The sequence below is a fragment of the Monodon monoceros genome, unplaced genomic scaffold, assembly GCF_005190385.1.
Source record: "Monodon monoceros isolate NGI ecotype Baffin Bay Population unplaced genomic scaffold, NGI_Narwhal_1 Super_Scaffold_13, whole genome shotgun sequence".
Lineage (NCBI taxonomy): Eukaryota > Metazoa > Chordata > Mammalia > Artiodactyla > Monodontidae > Monodon > Monodon monoceros.
Window position 1 is genome coordinate 50,344,480 of NW_021703769.1, and position 16,064 is coordinate 50,360,543.

Sequence of the window (16,064 nt, forward strand, 5' to 3'; positions counted from 1 at the left end):
TGTCTATGAATTTTGTATTCTGCAACTTTTACCAAATTCATTGATGAGTTCTAGTAGTTTTTTTGGTGGCATCTTGAGGATTTTCTGTGTATAGTCATTTTCACAATATTGATTCTGCCTATCCAAGAACATGGTATATTTTTCCATCTGTTTGTGTCACCTTCGAATTCTTTCATCAGCATCTTATAGTTTTCTTAGTACAGGTCTTTTGACTCCTTAGGTAGGTTTATCCCCAAGTATTTTATTCTTTTGATGTGATGGTAAATGGGATTGTTTCTTTAATTTCTCTTTCAGATCTTTCATTGTTAGTGTATAGAAATTTAACAGATTTCTGTGTATTAATTTTGTATCCTGCAACTTCACCAAATTCATTGATGAACTCTAGTAGTTTTCTGGTAGCATCTTTCGAATTTTTATGTATAGTATCATGTCATCTGCAAACAGTGACAGTTTTACTTCTTCCTTTCCAGTTTGGATTCCTTTTATTTCTTTTTCTTGTCTGATTGCTGTGGCCAGTACTTCTAATACCATGTTGAATGAAAGTGGTGAGAGTGGGCATCCTTGTCTTATTCCTGATCTGAGAGGAAGTGCTTTCAGCTTTTCACTGTCAAGTATGATGTCAGCTGTGGGCTTATCATATATGGCCCTATTATGTTGATGAATGGTCCCTCTATATCCACTCTGTGGAGAGTTTTTATCATAAATGGATGTTGAATTTTGTCCAAAAGCTTTTTCTGCATCTATTGAGATGATCATATGGTTTTATTCTCTAGTTTGTTAATGTGGTGCATGACATTGATTGATTTGCCGATATTGAACCAACCTTGCATCCCTGGGATAAATCCCACTTGATCATGGTGTATGAACCTTTTAATGTATTGTTGAATTCAGTTTGCTAATATTTTGTTGAGGATTTTTGCATCTATGTTCATTAGTGATATTGGCCTGTAATTTTCTTTTTTTGTGCTGTATCTTTGTCTGGTTTTGGTATCAGGGCCTTGTAGATAGAGTTTGGAAGCATTACTTCCTCTGCAATTTTTTGGAATAGTTTGAGAAGGATTTTTCTTCTCTAAATGTTTGGTAGAATTCACCTGTGAAGACATCTGGTCCTGGACTTTTGTTTGTTGGGAGGTTTTTTTTGTTTTGTTTTGTTTTTATTGATTCAATTTCATTACTGGTAATTGGTCTGTTCATATTTTCTATTTCTTCCTGTTTCAGTCTTGGGAGATTGTACATTTCTGTGAATTTGTCCATTTCTTCTAGGTTGTCCATGTTATTGGTGTATAACTGTTCATAGTAATGTCTTATATTCCTTTGTGTTTCTGTGGTGTCCATTGTAACTTCTCCTTTTTCATTTCTGATTTTATTGATTTGGACCCTCTCTCTTATTTTCTTGATGAGTCTGGCTAAAGGCTTATCAATTTTTTTATCTTTTCAAAGAAACTGATCTTAGTTTTATTGATTATTTTCTATTTTTTGTCTTTATTTCATTTATTTCTGCTCTAACATTTATGATTTATTTTCTCCTGCTAACTTTGGGTTTTGTTTATTTTTCTTCTTCTGGTTCCTTTAGGTGTAAGTTTAGATTGTTTATTTGAGATTTTTCTTGTTTCCTGAGGTAGGCTTGTATCACTATAAACTTCCCTCTAGAACTGCCTTTGCTGTATCATGTACATTTTGGATTATTGTGTTTTCATTTTCATTTGTCTCCAGGTATTTTTAAATTTCTTCTTTGATTTCTTCAGTGACTCATTCATTGTTTAGTAGCATATTGTTTAGCCTCCAGGTGTTTGTGGTTTTTGCAGTTTTTTTCGTGTAGTTGATTTCTAGTCTCATAGTGTTTTGGTCAGAAAAGATGCTTGATATGATTTCAGTTTTCTTAAACTTACCGAGACTTGTTTTTTGGCCTGGCATTTGATCTATCCTGGAGAATATTCCATGTGAACTTGAAAAGAATGTGTACTCTGCTGCTTTTGGATGGAATGTTCCATATATATATATATATATATATATATATATATATATATATATATACAGAGAGAAAGAGAGAGTCCATCTGGTGTAATGTGTCATTTAAGCCCAGAGTTTCCTTATTGATTTTATGTCTGTATGGTCTGTTCATTGATATAAGTGGGGAGTTAAAGTCCCCTAGTATTATTGTGTTACTATCAATGTCTCCCTTTATGTCTGTCAATATTTGCTTTATGTATTTAGGTGATCCTATATTGGGTGCATATATATTTACAATTGTTATATCTTCTTCTTGGATTGATCCCTTCATCATTATATAATGTACTTCTTTGTCTCTTGTTACTGTCTTCATTTTAAAGTCTATTTTGTCTGATATAAGTATTGCTACCCTGGCTTTCTTTTTATTTCCATTAGCATGGAATACCTTTTTCCATCCCCTCATTTTTAGTCTGTGTGTGTATTTAGATCTGAAGTCTCTAGTAGGCAACGTATAAATGGGTCTTGTTTTTGTATCCATTCAGCCACTCTGTCTCTTGATGGGAGTATTTAGACCATTTACATTGAAAGTAATTATTGATAGCTTTGTATTTATTGCCAATTGTTAATTGTTTGGGGGTTGTTTTGTAGTTCTTTTTTGTTTCTTTCTTCTTCTTTTGCTCTCTTTCCTTGTGATTTGATGACTATCTTTATTGTTCTATTTGGATTCCTTTCTCTTTTTTGTGAGTATATCTATTACAGATTTTAGGATTGTGGTTACCATGAGGTTAATGTATAGCAAACTATATCTATATATCTATATTTTTAATTTCAAGTTGCTGATCTCTTAAGTTAGAACGTATTTTAACAACCCTGCATTTTTACTTCCCCCCACCAATGTTTACTGTTTTTGACATCATATTTTACACCTTTTTGTTTTGTGTATCCCTTAACTACTTATTGTGGATATAGATGATTATACTACTTTTTTCTTTTAACCTTCCTAATAGCATTATAAGTGGTTGACTTAGTACCTTTACTGTATATTTGCCTTTACTAATGAGATTTTTCCTTTCATAATTTTCACATTTCTACTTGTGACCTTTTCTTTTTGCTTAGAGTAGTCCCTTTAACATTTCTTGTAAAGCTAGTTTTGTGGTGCTGAACTCTTTTAGCTTTTATTGTCTGTAACACTTTTGATCTCCCCGTTAAATCTGAATGACAGCCTTTCTGGGTAGAGTATTATTGGTTGTAGGTTTTTCCCTTTCATCATTTTAAAAATATTGTGCCACTCCCTTCTAGCCTGCAGAGGTTCTGCTGAAAGTCACCTGATAGCCTTATGGGAGCCCCTTGTACATAACTTGTTGCTTTTCCCTTGCTGCTTTTAATATTTTCTCTTTGTCTTTAATTTTTGCCATATTAACTACAATGTGTTTTGGTGTGGTCTTCTTTGGGTTGGTCCTGTTTAGGACTCTCTTACTTCCTGAACCTGAATATCTGTTTCCCTTCCCAGGTTAGGGAAGTTTTCAGCTATTATGTCTTCAAATATGTCCTCAGTCCCTTTGTCTCTCTCTCTTTTCCTTCTGGGACCCCGGTAATGTGAATGTTAGTACACTTGATATTGTCTAAGAAGTCTCTTAAACTGTCCTCATTTTAAAAATTTCTTGTTTCTATTCAGCTTGAGTGATTTCCATTACTCTGTCTTCCAGTTAGCTGATCCATTTTTCTGTATTGTTTAATCTACTGTTGATTCCTTCTAGTGTATTTTTTACTTCAGTTATTGTATTCTTCAGCTCTGTTTGGTTCTTCTTCATATTTTCTAACCCCTTGTTAAACTTTTCACTGTGTTCACCCATATTTCTCCTGAGTTCTTTGAGCATCTTTAGGATAATTACCTTGAACTCTTTATCAGTTAAGTGACTTCACTTAGTTCTGTTTCTGGGGTTTTATCTTGTTCCTTCATTTGAAAAATATTCTTCTGTCACCTCATTTTGCCTAATTCCAGCTGTTTTTATTTTTATGTTTTTGGTAGATTGGTTACATTTCCTGATCTTGGAGAAGTGGCCTTAGGTGGGGAACATCACATCCTATGCATCCCAGCGGTGCATTCCTGTCTGGTCACCAGTGCTCTGTGCTCTACAGGTGTTTCCTATGTGAGCTATGTGTGCTCTTCTGTTGTGGCAGGCTGACTACTATGGGCAGTCTAGTAGGTGTGGCTGACTTCCAGTCCAGTTGTTGCCAGGCTCCCACAGAAGTTATTTACCTTCTCAGCACTGTCCTCAGCGAGCTGTTGAGAGAATTCACAGAGTTAATAAATGGAAAAGGGCTTAGAATGGCCCCTGGCATTTAGTAAGCACTCCAAAAATAGTACTGTTATTTCTTCTTGCTCAAAATAAAAGAGATTAATTAATATTTACTTTGTATCTGCAATGTGCTAGGTGTATGTTTGATTTATCCTTACAGAAAGTTTTTTTTTGCTTGTTTGTTTGTTTTCTGTATGCGGGCCTCCCACTGTTGCGGCCTCTCCCATTGTGGAGCACAGGCTCCGGACACGCAGGCTCAATGGCCATGGCTCACGGGCCCAGCCACTCCGCGGCATGTGGGATCCTCCCAGACCGAGGCACGAACCCGTGTCCCCTGCATTGGCAGGCGGACTCTCAACCACTGTGCCACCAGGGAAGCCCCTTACAGAAAGTTTTTGAAGTAAATGCTGTTATGCTCATTGTTCAAGTTCAGAGTCATGAAGCTAGAGAGGGACAGAGTTGAGATTTGAACAAAATATTCTAGACTCCATAGCCCATGCTTTTTCCTCTGTAGAAAGCCAATGGTGATAATGAGGGATTCACCTTCCACCTTTGAGGAATAAAACTGTTCTTCCATCTCAGGTTTGAATCTCTATTTACTGACTTGGAACTGAGGCAGGAAGAGCTGGGCATTGCCGGCTTTGGGGCCTCTGTCACAACTATGGAAGAAGTCTTCATTCGGTAAGCAAGTACAAAACTATAGACTCCAGGAATCTTAGGGTTGGAAGGGATCTTAAACATTGTCCTGTGCTTGACTCCTTTCTATAACATCCTCACTGAATGGTCTTCCAGCCTCTGACTAGTACTTCCAGTAATAGGGATATTGGTTAATGCAGAAAATATTGAATGTAATATCACCCAACAAACAAAATTTTAACATAAATTTCTAGGAATGAAAATCAAAAAAAAAATTATACCAGTTGGGATACTTTTGATTGTAAGTAACAGATAACCCACACTCAGCTGGTTTATTAGGAAGGTTTATTATTTCATTTAAAAAGATTTCCCAAGTTAGGGCAGCTCTGAGATTGGCTGATTCATCCACCAAGCTATTTGAATGTAATGAAGCAGGGATGCTGGCTCAGTGCTAGGAAGGCTTTGAGGGGGCATTCCAGGTAAACTACCCAAGAGGCCACACTAGGCCATAAAGTGGCAAGAAGAACAGGTGAGTATTTTACCCAGTCTGGTAATATTTGTCTTCTAAATGGAATATGTAGGCTATTTACGAGTATTACTTATGATATATTAAAATTTATATCTATCATATTTTATACTAGTCCTGCTTAGTCTATATGGCTTATTCTCTCCCTTTTTTGGATTATTTTTTCTCATTCTATATTTTCCTCCCTACCCCACACTAACTGGAAACTATATATTCTTATTTTAGTGGTAAGCCTAGATATTGAGATACACATATGTAATTTATCAAAGTCTCAGGTGAATTAGTATCTTTCCTCTGCTTCTGGAAAATACTAAGACCTTGGAACACTTGAATTTTATTCACACACATCCCACCATCACCAACTTATATACTATTATTATATATTTTAGTTCTCTTTTTTAACTCCACAAAACATTATTGTTGTTTGGGGAAGACAATGGTCATTTAAATTCATGTACATAGTTAGCTCTTTCTGTTTTCTCCTCGTGCTTCTCCAGTAACTTTCCTTCTGCCTGCAGTACATTCTGTATCACGTCCTTTACTGTGTTTATGCTGGTGCCAAACACTCTCAGTTATTTTGGTCTGGAAATGATTTTATTTCTCCCTGATTTTTGAAGGATATTTTCCTTGTCCATCCTTTTGCATTTATTCTAACTGTAGCCATATATTTTAGGTGTATTTCTTATAAACAGAATATAGCTGGAGTTTAAAAAAACATTAATTTGTCTATCTTTACTTTTTAAATAGAAGCTTTGGTCCTTTACAACTAATAAAAATTCTAATTCATTTGGTTTTGATTCTACCATGTTATTCAGTGTTTTCTATTTATCCCACCAATTCCATATTCTCTTATTTCCTTTCTGGTCTTTTGGATTGATTTAGTGGGTTTGTTTTTTTTTTTTTACTTTATATTTTCTCCTCTGTTAGTTTAGAATTTGTAAGTTATTTTGCTGTTCTCTTGGTGGTTATCCTAAGATTACAATGTGCATTTTTAACTTATTAAAGTTTACAATAAACTAGTACATTTACCACATTCCAGACAATGCAAGGTACATAGCACACTTAAATTCCATTTATTCTACTTACAGAGATATGTGCTATTTCGTTCAACTATTTCAATTCTGTGTATTTTTAAAAACCCATAATACATTATTGTTTTTTGTGCAATCGGTATTCATTTAAATTTAGCACATATTTATAATATCGCTTATATGTGGAATCTAGAAAAATGATACAGATGAACTTATTTGCAAAGTAGAAATAGAGACACAGAAATAGAGAACAAACCTATGGATACCGGTGGGGGAGGGGGGGTGGGATGAATTGGGAGATTGGGATTGACATATATACACTATTGATACTATGTATAAAATACATAACTAATGAGAACCTACTGTATAGCACAGGGAGCTCTACTCAGTGCTCTGTGGTGACCTAAATGGGAAGGAAATCCAAAAAAGAAGGGATATATGTATATGTGTAGCTGATTCACTTTGCTGTACAGCAGAAACTAACACAGCATTGTAAAGCAGCTATACTCCAATAAAAATTAATTTAAAATAAATTTAGCACATATTTACCCTTTGCATTTTTCTTTAAACCTTCATTCACCCTTAAGCTTCCATCTAGAACTGTTTTCTTCCTGCCTAAACAATATCTATTTCCTTTAGCGCAGATTTTCTGGTGATAAAGTCTCAGAGTTTTTGTTTGCCTGAAAATATATTTTTGGCCTTCGTTTTTGAAGGAATTTTTCCTTGATATAGAATTTTACTTTAGCAGGGTTTTTACTACAATGTAATTACTACAATGTAATTCTATTGTCTTCTTTTTTTTTTTTTTTTTGTGGTATGCGGACCTCTCACTGTTGTGGCTTCTCCCATTGCGGAGCACAGGCTCCGGACACGCAGGCTCAATGGCTCATGGCCATGGCTCACGGCCCCAGCCGCTCCCGTGGGACCGGGGCACGAACCCATGTTCCCTGCATCGGCAGGCGGACCCTCAACCACTGCGCCACCAGGGAAGCCCTATTGTCTTCTTTTTAAAACAGATTTACTGAGGTATAATTTACATACTGTAACAGTAATCAGTAATTCATACCATGAAGTTTGATGGCTTTTAGTAAATTTACAGAGTTGTGTGACCATAACCAAAATCCAATATTAGAACATTTTCATCACTCTGAAAAGATCTTTCATGTTCATTAGCAAACATTCCTTGTTCCCATCTCTAGCCCAAGGCAACCACTAGTCTACTTTCTGTCTTTATATATTTACCTATTCTGGGCATTTCATAAGAATGGAATCATTTGGATTCATATGTAGAAAATCATATAGTATGTATTTTATGTCTGGCTTCTTTCACTTAGAAGAATTTTTGGAGGTTCATTCATGTTGTGGTGTTTATAATAAATACTTGTTCTTTTTTATTTCTGAATAGTACTCTATCATATGGATAAATCACTTTTGCTTATCCATTCCATTCTATTGTCTTCTGGCTTCCATTATGTCCACTGATATGTCAGCTGCCAGTATTATTATTATTCTTTTAATGCAATCTGTCCTTTACCTCTGGCTGCTTTTTTTTTTTTTTTTTTTTTTTTTTGGCGGTACACGGGCCTTTCACTGCCACGGTCTCTCCCACTGTGGAGCACAGTCTCCGGATGTGCAGGCCCAGCGGCCATGGCCCACAGGCCCAGCCGCTCCGCGGCACGTGGGATCCTCCCGGACCGGGGCACAAACCCGCGTCCCCTGCATCGGCAGGCGGACTCTCGACCACTGCACCACCAGGGAAGCCCTCTGGCTGCTTTTAATATTGTTTTTTCTTTGTTTTAGGTTTTCAACATTTTTACAGTGATGTGCCTTTGTGTGGTTTTCTTTGTGTTCCTCTGCTTAGGATTTTTACCACTTTTCACAATGTGTTTGCTGATATTGGTCAGTTTTGGAAAATTCTCAACCAATCTCTCTTCTGATCTTTCCTCTCTTTCCACTCCTCCTGGGACTACTACTTATGCATGATTTTTCCCTTTCAGGTGCTCATGTCTGTTATACTCTTTTTTTGGCTTGTATTCATTATCTATTGCTGCATAACAAATTACCCTAAAACTTAGCAGCCTTGAAACAACAAACATTTATTACCTCACAGTTTCTGTGGGTCAGGAGTCCAGGAGCTGGTAGATAAGTGGTTCTGGCTGAGGGTCTCCTGGGAGGTGGTTGTAGTCAAGCTGTTAGCCAGGGCTGCAGTCTCTAAAGGCTCAACTGGGGGAGGATCCACTTCCAAGTTCACTCCTGTTGTTGCTGGCTGACCTCAGTTCCTTGGTATCTATTGGCCTCAGTTCTTCACCATGTGGGCCTCTTCCCAGGTTGCTGGAGTGACCTTGTGATATGGCAACTGGCTTCCCCCACAGCGAGTGATCAGAGAAAGAGAGAAAACGTGACCAAGATGGAAGCTACGTTCATTTTGTAACCTAATCTTGGAAGTGACATTTTTATCACTTTCGCTATATTCTGTTCATTAGAAGTTAGTCAGTAGGTCCAGCTCACAATCAAAGGGAGGACATTAGCACAAGCAACAGAAGGAAAATAAACAGGTAGAACTACATCAAAATAAAAAAGCTCTGCACAGCAAACAAAATGATCAACAAAATTAAAAGACAACCTACTGAATGGGAGAAAGTATTCGCAGACACTTATATGATAAGGGGTTAGTATCCAAAATATATAAAGAATTCATACAACTCAATAGCAAAAAAGAAAAAACAATCCAATTTTTAAATGGGCAAAGGGCCTGGATAGACTTTTTTTCCAAAGAATATATTCAGATGGCCAACAGATACATGAAAAGGTGTTCAACATCACTAATCATTAGGGAAATGCAAATCAAAACCACTATGAGATAACACCTCACACCTGTTAGAATGGCAGAGAGACTGGAGATAACAAGCTTTGGCCAGGATGTGGAGAAAAGGGAACCCTTGTGTTCTGTTGGTCGGAATGTAAAATGGTGCAGCCACTATAAAAACTGATATTGAAGGTTCCTCAAAAAATTAAAAATAGAGGGACTTTCCTGGTGGCGCAGTGGTTAAGAATCCACCTGCCAATGCAGGGGACACAGGTTTGAGCCCTGGTCCAGGAAGATCCCACATGCCACGGAGCAACTAAGCCTGCACGCCACAACTACTGAGCCTGTGCTCTAGAGCCGACGAGCCACAACTACTGAGCCCACATGCCACAACTGCTGAAGCCCCGTGTGCCTAGAGCCCATGCTCCACAGCAAGAGAGGCCACCGCAATAAGAAGCCCACGCGCTGCAATGAAGAGTAGTCCCTGCTTGCCACAACTAGAGAAAGCCTGAGCGCAGCAACGAAGACCCAATGCAGCCAAAAATAAATTAATTAATTTAAAAAAATAGAACTACCATATGATCCAACAATTCCACTTATGGGTATATATCTGAAGGAAATATACTCACTACCTCAAAGAGATATCTGCACCCCCATGTTCATTGCAGCATTATTTACAACGGCCAAGTTGTAGAAACAACCTAAGTGTCCATCAGCAGGGGAATGGATAAAGAAAATGTGATTGATAAACACACACACACACACACACACTATTTGGCCATAAAAAAAATAAAAAAAAGAGGAATCCTGACACTTGCAACAACATGGATAGGCCTTGAGGGCATTATGCTCAGTGAAATAAGTCAGACACAGAAAGACAAACACTGTATGATCTTACTTATATGTGGAATCTTAAAAAAAAAAAACACCTCATAGAAACACAGAACAGATTTGTGGTTGCCAGAGGTTGGAGGTAGGGGTGGGGGAATTGGGTGAAGGTGGTCAAAAGTTCTAACCCTCTAATCACTTGTTTTTTTTTCCCATGGCAACCAACCCCCATCCTTTGGTGCTTTCCAAAAGTCACCTATTAACATAACAAAAGACACTTTTATGGCTCTCATCACTTAGAAATTTACAAGGATTTTAGGTGCTCTATTCCAGAACCAGGACAAAGATCAAATACATATTTCTTATTATCAATCACAATAATCACAAAAGGTAATAAAAACTTCATTTCCTCATGATTTGGCTACATTTTACTATTATCAGTGCTCTTGAGGTTATTTTTACATCTACTTACATCTGTATGATGGAAATGTTATGTTGATAATTTGAAATCAATCATGGTGAGAGTATTTACAACATGGAAATTGATAAACACTATAAATTGGGGTTGAATTTATTGCTTTGATTGTCTAGATTAAAAAAGTAATGACTGAGAAAATGTTAATAGTGTGAATTAAGCTTAAAAGTATGTCATATCTGAAGCAATTTCATTAAGAATAGAATTTGAGGAAATACTCTTCCAGTATTAAAAAAATGTTACTCAATCCAACAAAAATGTTGCTCACCTCATGGATGAATGAGTGAAGTTCTGACATACATCTTTGTTGTTTCACTTTTATCTTAATCATTAATGTTACTTAAACCATCAACCAATGTTCTTGTCAGAACTACAGAGAACCACACACTACTGCCTCCCGCCCGCAGCCACATAAGGGCACCACCCTGAGAGCTGATCCTCCTGCCCCAGTCCAGCCTTCAGACAACTGCAGCCTGGCCAATAGCTTGACTACAGCCTCAGGAGAGACCTTGAGACAGAACCACCCAGCTGAGCCACTCCCAAATTCCTGACCCACAGGAACTGTGTGAGATCATAAACGCTTACTGTTGTTTTAAGATGCTGGGACCTCCCTGGTGGTCCAGTGGTTAAGACTCCATGCCCCCAGTGCAAGGGGAGTGGGTTCAATCTCTGGTCAGGGAACTAAGATTGCACAAGCTGTGTGGCAAGGCCAAAAGATTTTAAAATAAATAAATAAATAAATATGCTAAGTTTTGGGGTAATCTGTGTCACAGCAGTAAATAACAATTAATTCACTGTCTTTTGCAGAACCGTACTAGAGGGAAAATGAGTCACCAGTTTACTGGATTATATTGTTGTGACAAATTCCCAGCAGTAGAATAACTGGCCCAAAGACTATGAATAAAAATATGTTTCTTGACCTAACAGTTTGCTGCCAACAATGAATACATCTTTTTGCCTTGGTGTGTGTGTGTGGTGCGGCGGGGGGGGGGGGGGGGGGGGGTGCCAAACTTTTTCTTAAAGGGCCAGATAGTAAGTACTTCAGGCTATGTAGGTTTAGTGGCATAATCAAGGGTATTAGGTAAGTCACTTAGATAACCATCTAAACATGTAACCATTTAAAAATGTAAAATCCTTTCTGAGCTGGATTTGGCCTACTGGCCATAGTTTACAAACCCCTGTCCTAGAGCGTCAGCAATGCTGCATTTTATAATTTATAGTTTTGCTCATAAAATAGATATTAGTGGTATTTTTGTTTTAATTTGTATGTGGTATCTTTTAAGGAAAATAATGAAATCTATTTATGCTAGTGTTGCCTCAGTTATTTGGAAAAGTCATTGGTCAGTTAATTCAGTTCTTATTTAGTGCCTATTTAAGAATTTTCTAGCCATTATATACTTGCTAGCAGTATGGAATCTTGGTGCAGCTCTTTTTGCTCTCATTATTGTCCTAACTTATTTTTTTTATATCTTACACAACTTTCATTCTTTAAATCCAAACAAAATGAAATGTGTTGTGATTTTGAGAATTTTTATTTCTTTTTGTTTCTGGTTTGGTTTAGGGTTAGTAAGTTGGTAGATTCCAGTATAGATATGCAAATCATCAAGCTTCCCTCCTTCCATTCTCACCCGCTGGTTAGCAGAGTTCCTGTTAATAGAATTAAACGTCTTAATTCAAGGATTTTCTCAATACAGTCCAGCCTACCAATCCAACCAAACACTGGGGTGAGCAAATATTTCAAATGCATGCAAGAAAGCAGATTTTTATTTCATTCTTGGAATCATGATATTATGCTGTCAAGAAGTATATATCAACCTTTAATAGGGACTTAAGAAAAAATGTGCAGATTTTAGGCATAAAAGATTGGCTCTGCTGGGTTTCAGCAGTACCATGCTCTTTGCTCCACTTCAAAGTCAGAATGCTGGTGTTTTCTGACTAGGATCAACACAATAGAAGGGAGTATCAGAAAAGATCTAGAAAAAGTCGTGGCCATTCCTTTCACCAGGAAGAAGAAAGAATAAAAGCATTAAATCTACTGGCCAAAAACCATACTTAATCTTTCTTTTTAATTTTTCACTGTGAAACAGATCATGTATTGTACCACCTGGAATTCAAATTTTTAAAAATATATTCTTATGAAGTACATGGACATTCTTTTAATGCTTAAAAAAAGAATATTGATATGCATTTTATATAGTGGTCTTGATTTAGCTATCTATAAGGTATGTTGCAAAATAATGAGACTGGTTTTCATGGGTTAGTGAAGAGATTAATCTCACTGTTTCATAGTCTTAAATCACCTATTCAAGGGGAAGCTGCCATTCATGGAGCCTCCAAGTTGGAAAGGGTCTTGGGGGTCATCTAGGCCAGTGCCTGTCTTATACAGGAGGCTCTTCTCCAACCCCCAGGAAGGATCTATCTGGCCTCTACTTGGCCAGGCTTTGCTTTAGCAAACAGTTCTGGAACCTTCCCAGGAAGTATTTCTCAGAGCACCACCTCTGATGAGTTATTAGCAGTGCCTTTTAATGAATGTTTGAGGGGAAAGGAGCTTCCATCATGTCAAATGTGGGAAACTTGGGGGTGCTTGGTAGAGACTTTCAGGGATTTTTTGGTATTTTGAGAACAAGGAACACTGGCACCTGAGGCTTGAAGGCCCCGCTGCCTGCCCCAGCTAGTGCAGCACTACAGACAAGTTGGGTGGGAGCATATGCAGTGCCCACCTCCACAGTCTGCTGCCTCTGGGCCCAGCACTGGATCTTGGGATCTCAGTGCACACGACTACACACTTTGACATTTACTGTCAATGCCACAGGGACATCTCTGTACGTGTCCTGCATACTTACACAAGTATACCTGTAGGATACATTACTAGAAGTAAAATTTCTAGATTAAAGACTGTGTGAATATCAAATTAATTTTATTCATTCAGCTAATTTGTTTTCTAAAAAAAGTTATACCAAATTAAAATGCCAGCAATGGCATTTTCCTCATATCCTCATCAACTTAAAATTTTTGCCAATCTGGCAGGTGAAAAACAATTGTATCATGTTTATATTTGGTATCTGTTTAGGCTACTCTTCCAGACTCTTTCCAATCTGTGCCTTCTTTTTCTGCCATTAAATGTTAATCAAATAATTAAGTCAAAGAATTTTAATCTGAAGCAATTTTTAACATCATCGAAATGTTAGACACAATATGAGAGAATACAATTGGACGTGAGCCACGTAACTGCCTGCCAGCTTCGACCTGTGACTATGTTAATGTTGTTTCCCCCTTTTTAAAAATTGTAGTTCAGCCTTCTCTGCCAACAGTTCTATGCCATGTTCTTGAAAAGGGCTACATATTCTTGGTGCAACTCGATGATGATGCTGTCAATACAGATCCTGGTACCTCTGGTGATCCTTATGGTCAGCCTCTCATTCCTCAACTTCAGTACAAGCATGGAAAATGTCCCATTGGAGTTGACTCTAAAAAACATATGGTCAAACTATTGTTCCATTCTTTATTTCTCTGAAATCCAGGCTGGGTCCTCAGCTTTCAGAACATTTTACAGATATGCTCATGGCTGAAGAACAGATTCCTCTGCAGCTGCTAAGTAAGTACCAGGCCCAGGAAAACGGGGCAGGAAGCAGGCCCATTGCTCCTTGTAGTGAAGCCATGTGCTTCCAGGCCACATGATGCTCCCTGAAGTCAGAGTGAATAGCTAGAAGTCTCAGAAAAACATCTTTCAAAAACCAAACGACAGGAAAGGGAGAGTTCCTAGAAATGAGACCAAGTTGTGTCTTTCTAGGGACTAAAGCATGTCCAAAAATGAAACTGATAAATTTTCTGTTACATTTGAATGTATTAAGAAGAGATTTACACTCCCTCCCACAAAGGGAGTTTGTGGATGACTTAGTGATAGATGTAGAGAAAACTAAGCAAATGAGAAAAGGAGAACGTTATTAACTTCAGAGGGGGAAAGTTGTACAAAAAAAGAAACGTCATAATATACTGCTTGGTTCAGCTATGAATAATTTTTACTTTGTCATAGTAATGTCAAAACTGACTATTGATTGAACTGAATTTATGATACAACTCTAGGGGGAGGAGAGGGGAGGGGAAGGCCATAGGGGGCAGGGATAGTCATAAAAGAACAAAGTCCTTGCATCCAAGATAGGATGTCAATAGAGAGATGGGCTATTTAGCAATCCAGAGAAACATGAACTAAAAGATTTCAAAGTGGTTGCCTCTGGTGAGCAGGTACCAGGGATGGTGATGGGTAGGCCATGGCACTGCCATTTCTCATTATAAGTTTTATGTAATTATTTGATTTTTAAAATTATATTCATGTGATATTTTAATTTAAAATAAAAATTTTAAGCATTTTTTTTTACTAAAGTAAAGAGACCAAATGCAGAACATGATGTAGCAAAGTGGTTGGGATTACAGTGACCTACCTCTCCAACCTTGGTTTCCTCTCCTGCAAAATGGAAAGAATAATAAACCTTGCCTCACATTGTCATCGGAGGATTCCATTAGAGAGTGCCTATCATGAGCTTTGCACACTGTTAACACTGGCACTCAGTAACCTTCAGCCACTGGTACAATTATCATTATTGTGGGTATTTTGGTTTTTTTTTTCAATTATCATTATTGTCGTTGCTGTGATTGAAGGTCCCTTCCAGCACTAAAAATTCCAGAATTCTAAGTGGGTCATATATTTCACCTGGCACTCTGTGCTGGAAGTCCAGTGATGAACAGTATTATTACCAGCCCTTGATGAGCTTCTAGCCCAGAGATCATATGGATAAGTGACAGTAGTTACAATACAAAGGAACCGTAAATGATGGTCTCAGAGACATGTCTCAGCCTTGGAGGGCCAGAGGATGCTCCAGAGTTAGGAGCCTAAGGTGTGAATAGGTACTGACCCACAGCAGGGGAATGTAACCCAAAGAACATTCCAAACCATGAGAAGAGCATTTGTAAGCATGGGGAACGGTGAGTCCTTAGGCATGGCTAGAACTTCAAGACAGGAAGCGGAGTCTGGATAACAGCTGGGCACTGTAGGTCGTGTGCAGGAGGTTAGCTTTATCCCGAGAGCAGGGGAGAGTCACTTGAAATTGTTGGGTAGGGTGCGTGTGATCAGACATGTCTTTTCACATGAGACTGGAGGGACTGGATAGGAGGCAAGGAGCTCTGTTAGAGCCACACAGTCCAGGCAAAGGTGGTGGGGCCTGGGCTGCATCAAGGCTGTGGGGAGGAGGGGAGTAGACAGAGCTGAGATTTAAAAGATGACTAGACAAGACTTTTTTATACTGCTCCAGTCAATGAAAGGAAAACTTTCTTGATGCCCTGGGGTCATGGGGCTCGGGCAGGAGGCAGCCCTGTGGGCAAAGGGGATCACTGGAATTCAGAGCACGGCCATGTCAGCAGGAGCCCACTTTCGGATGTGGGCAGGGGTTAGTGATGAGATAGATACCCAGGAGGAGCAGCGGTTGGGAGAGGCCAAAGGCGAATCCTCTCTGCCTCA

At 38.2% G+C, this 16,064-nt stretch overlaps 1 protein-coding gene across 1 annotated transcript in view; it reads left to right on the forward strand.

The window, feature by feature from the left end:
* The window catches only part of LOC114894301 (ATP-binding cassette sub-family A member 17-like), a 71,350-nt gene that overhangs the window by 34,502 nt on the left and 20,784 nt on the right, over positions 1–16,064 (forward strand). Inside the window, 5 exon segments of the mRNA XM_029220836.1 lie at positions 4,833–4,931; positions 12,114–12,276; positions 13,843–14,022; positions 14,024–14,142; positions 15,522–15,532. Coding sequence (XP_029076669.1) covers positions 4,833–4,931; positions 12,114–12,276; positions 13,843–14,022; positions 14,024–14,142; positions 15,522–15,532 — 572 coding nt within the window.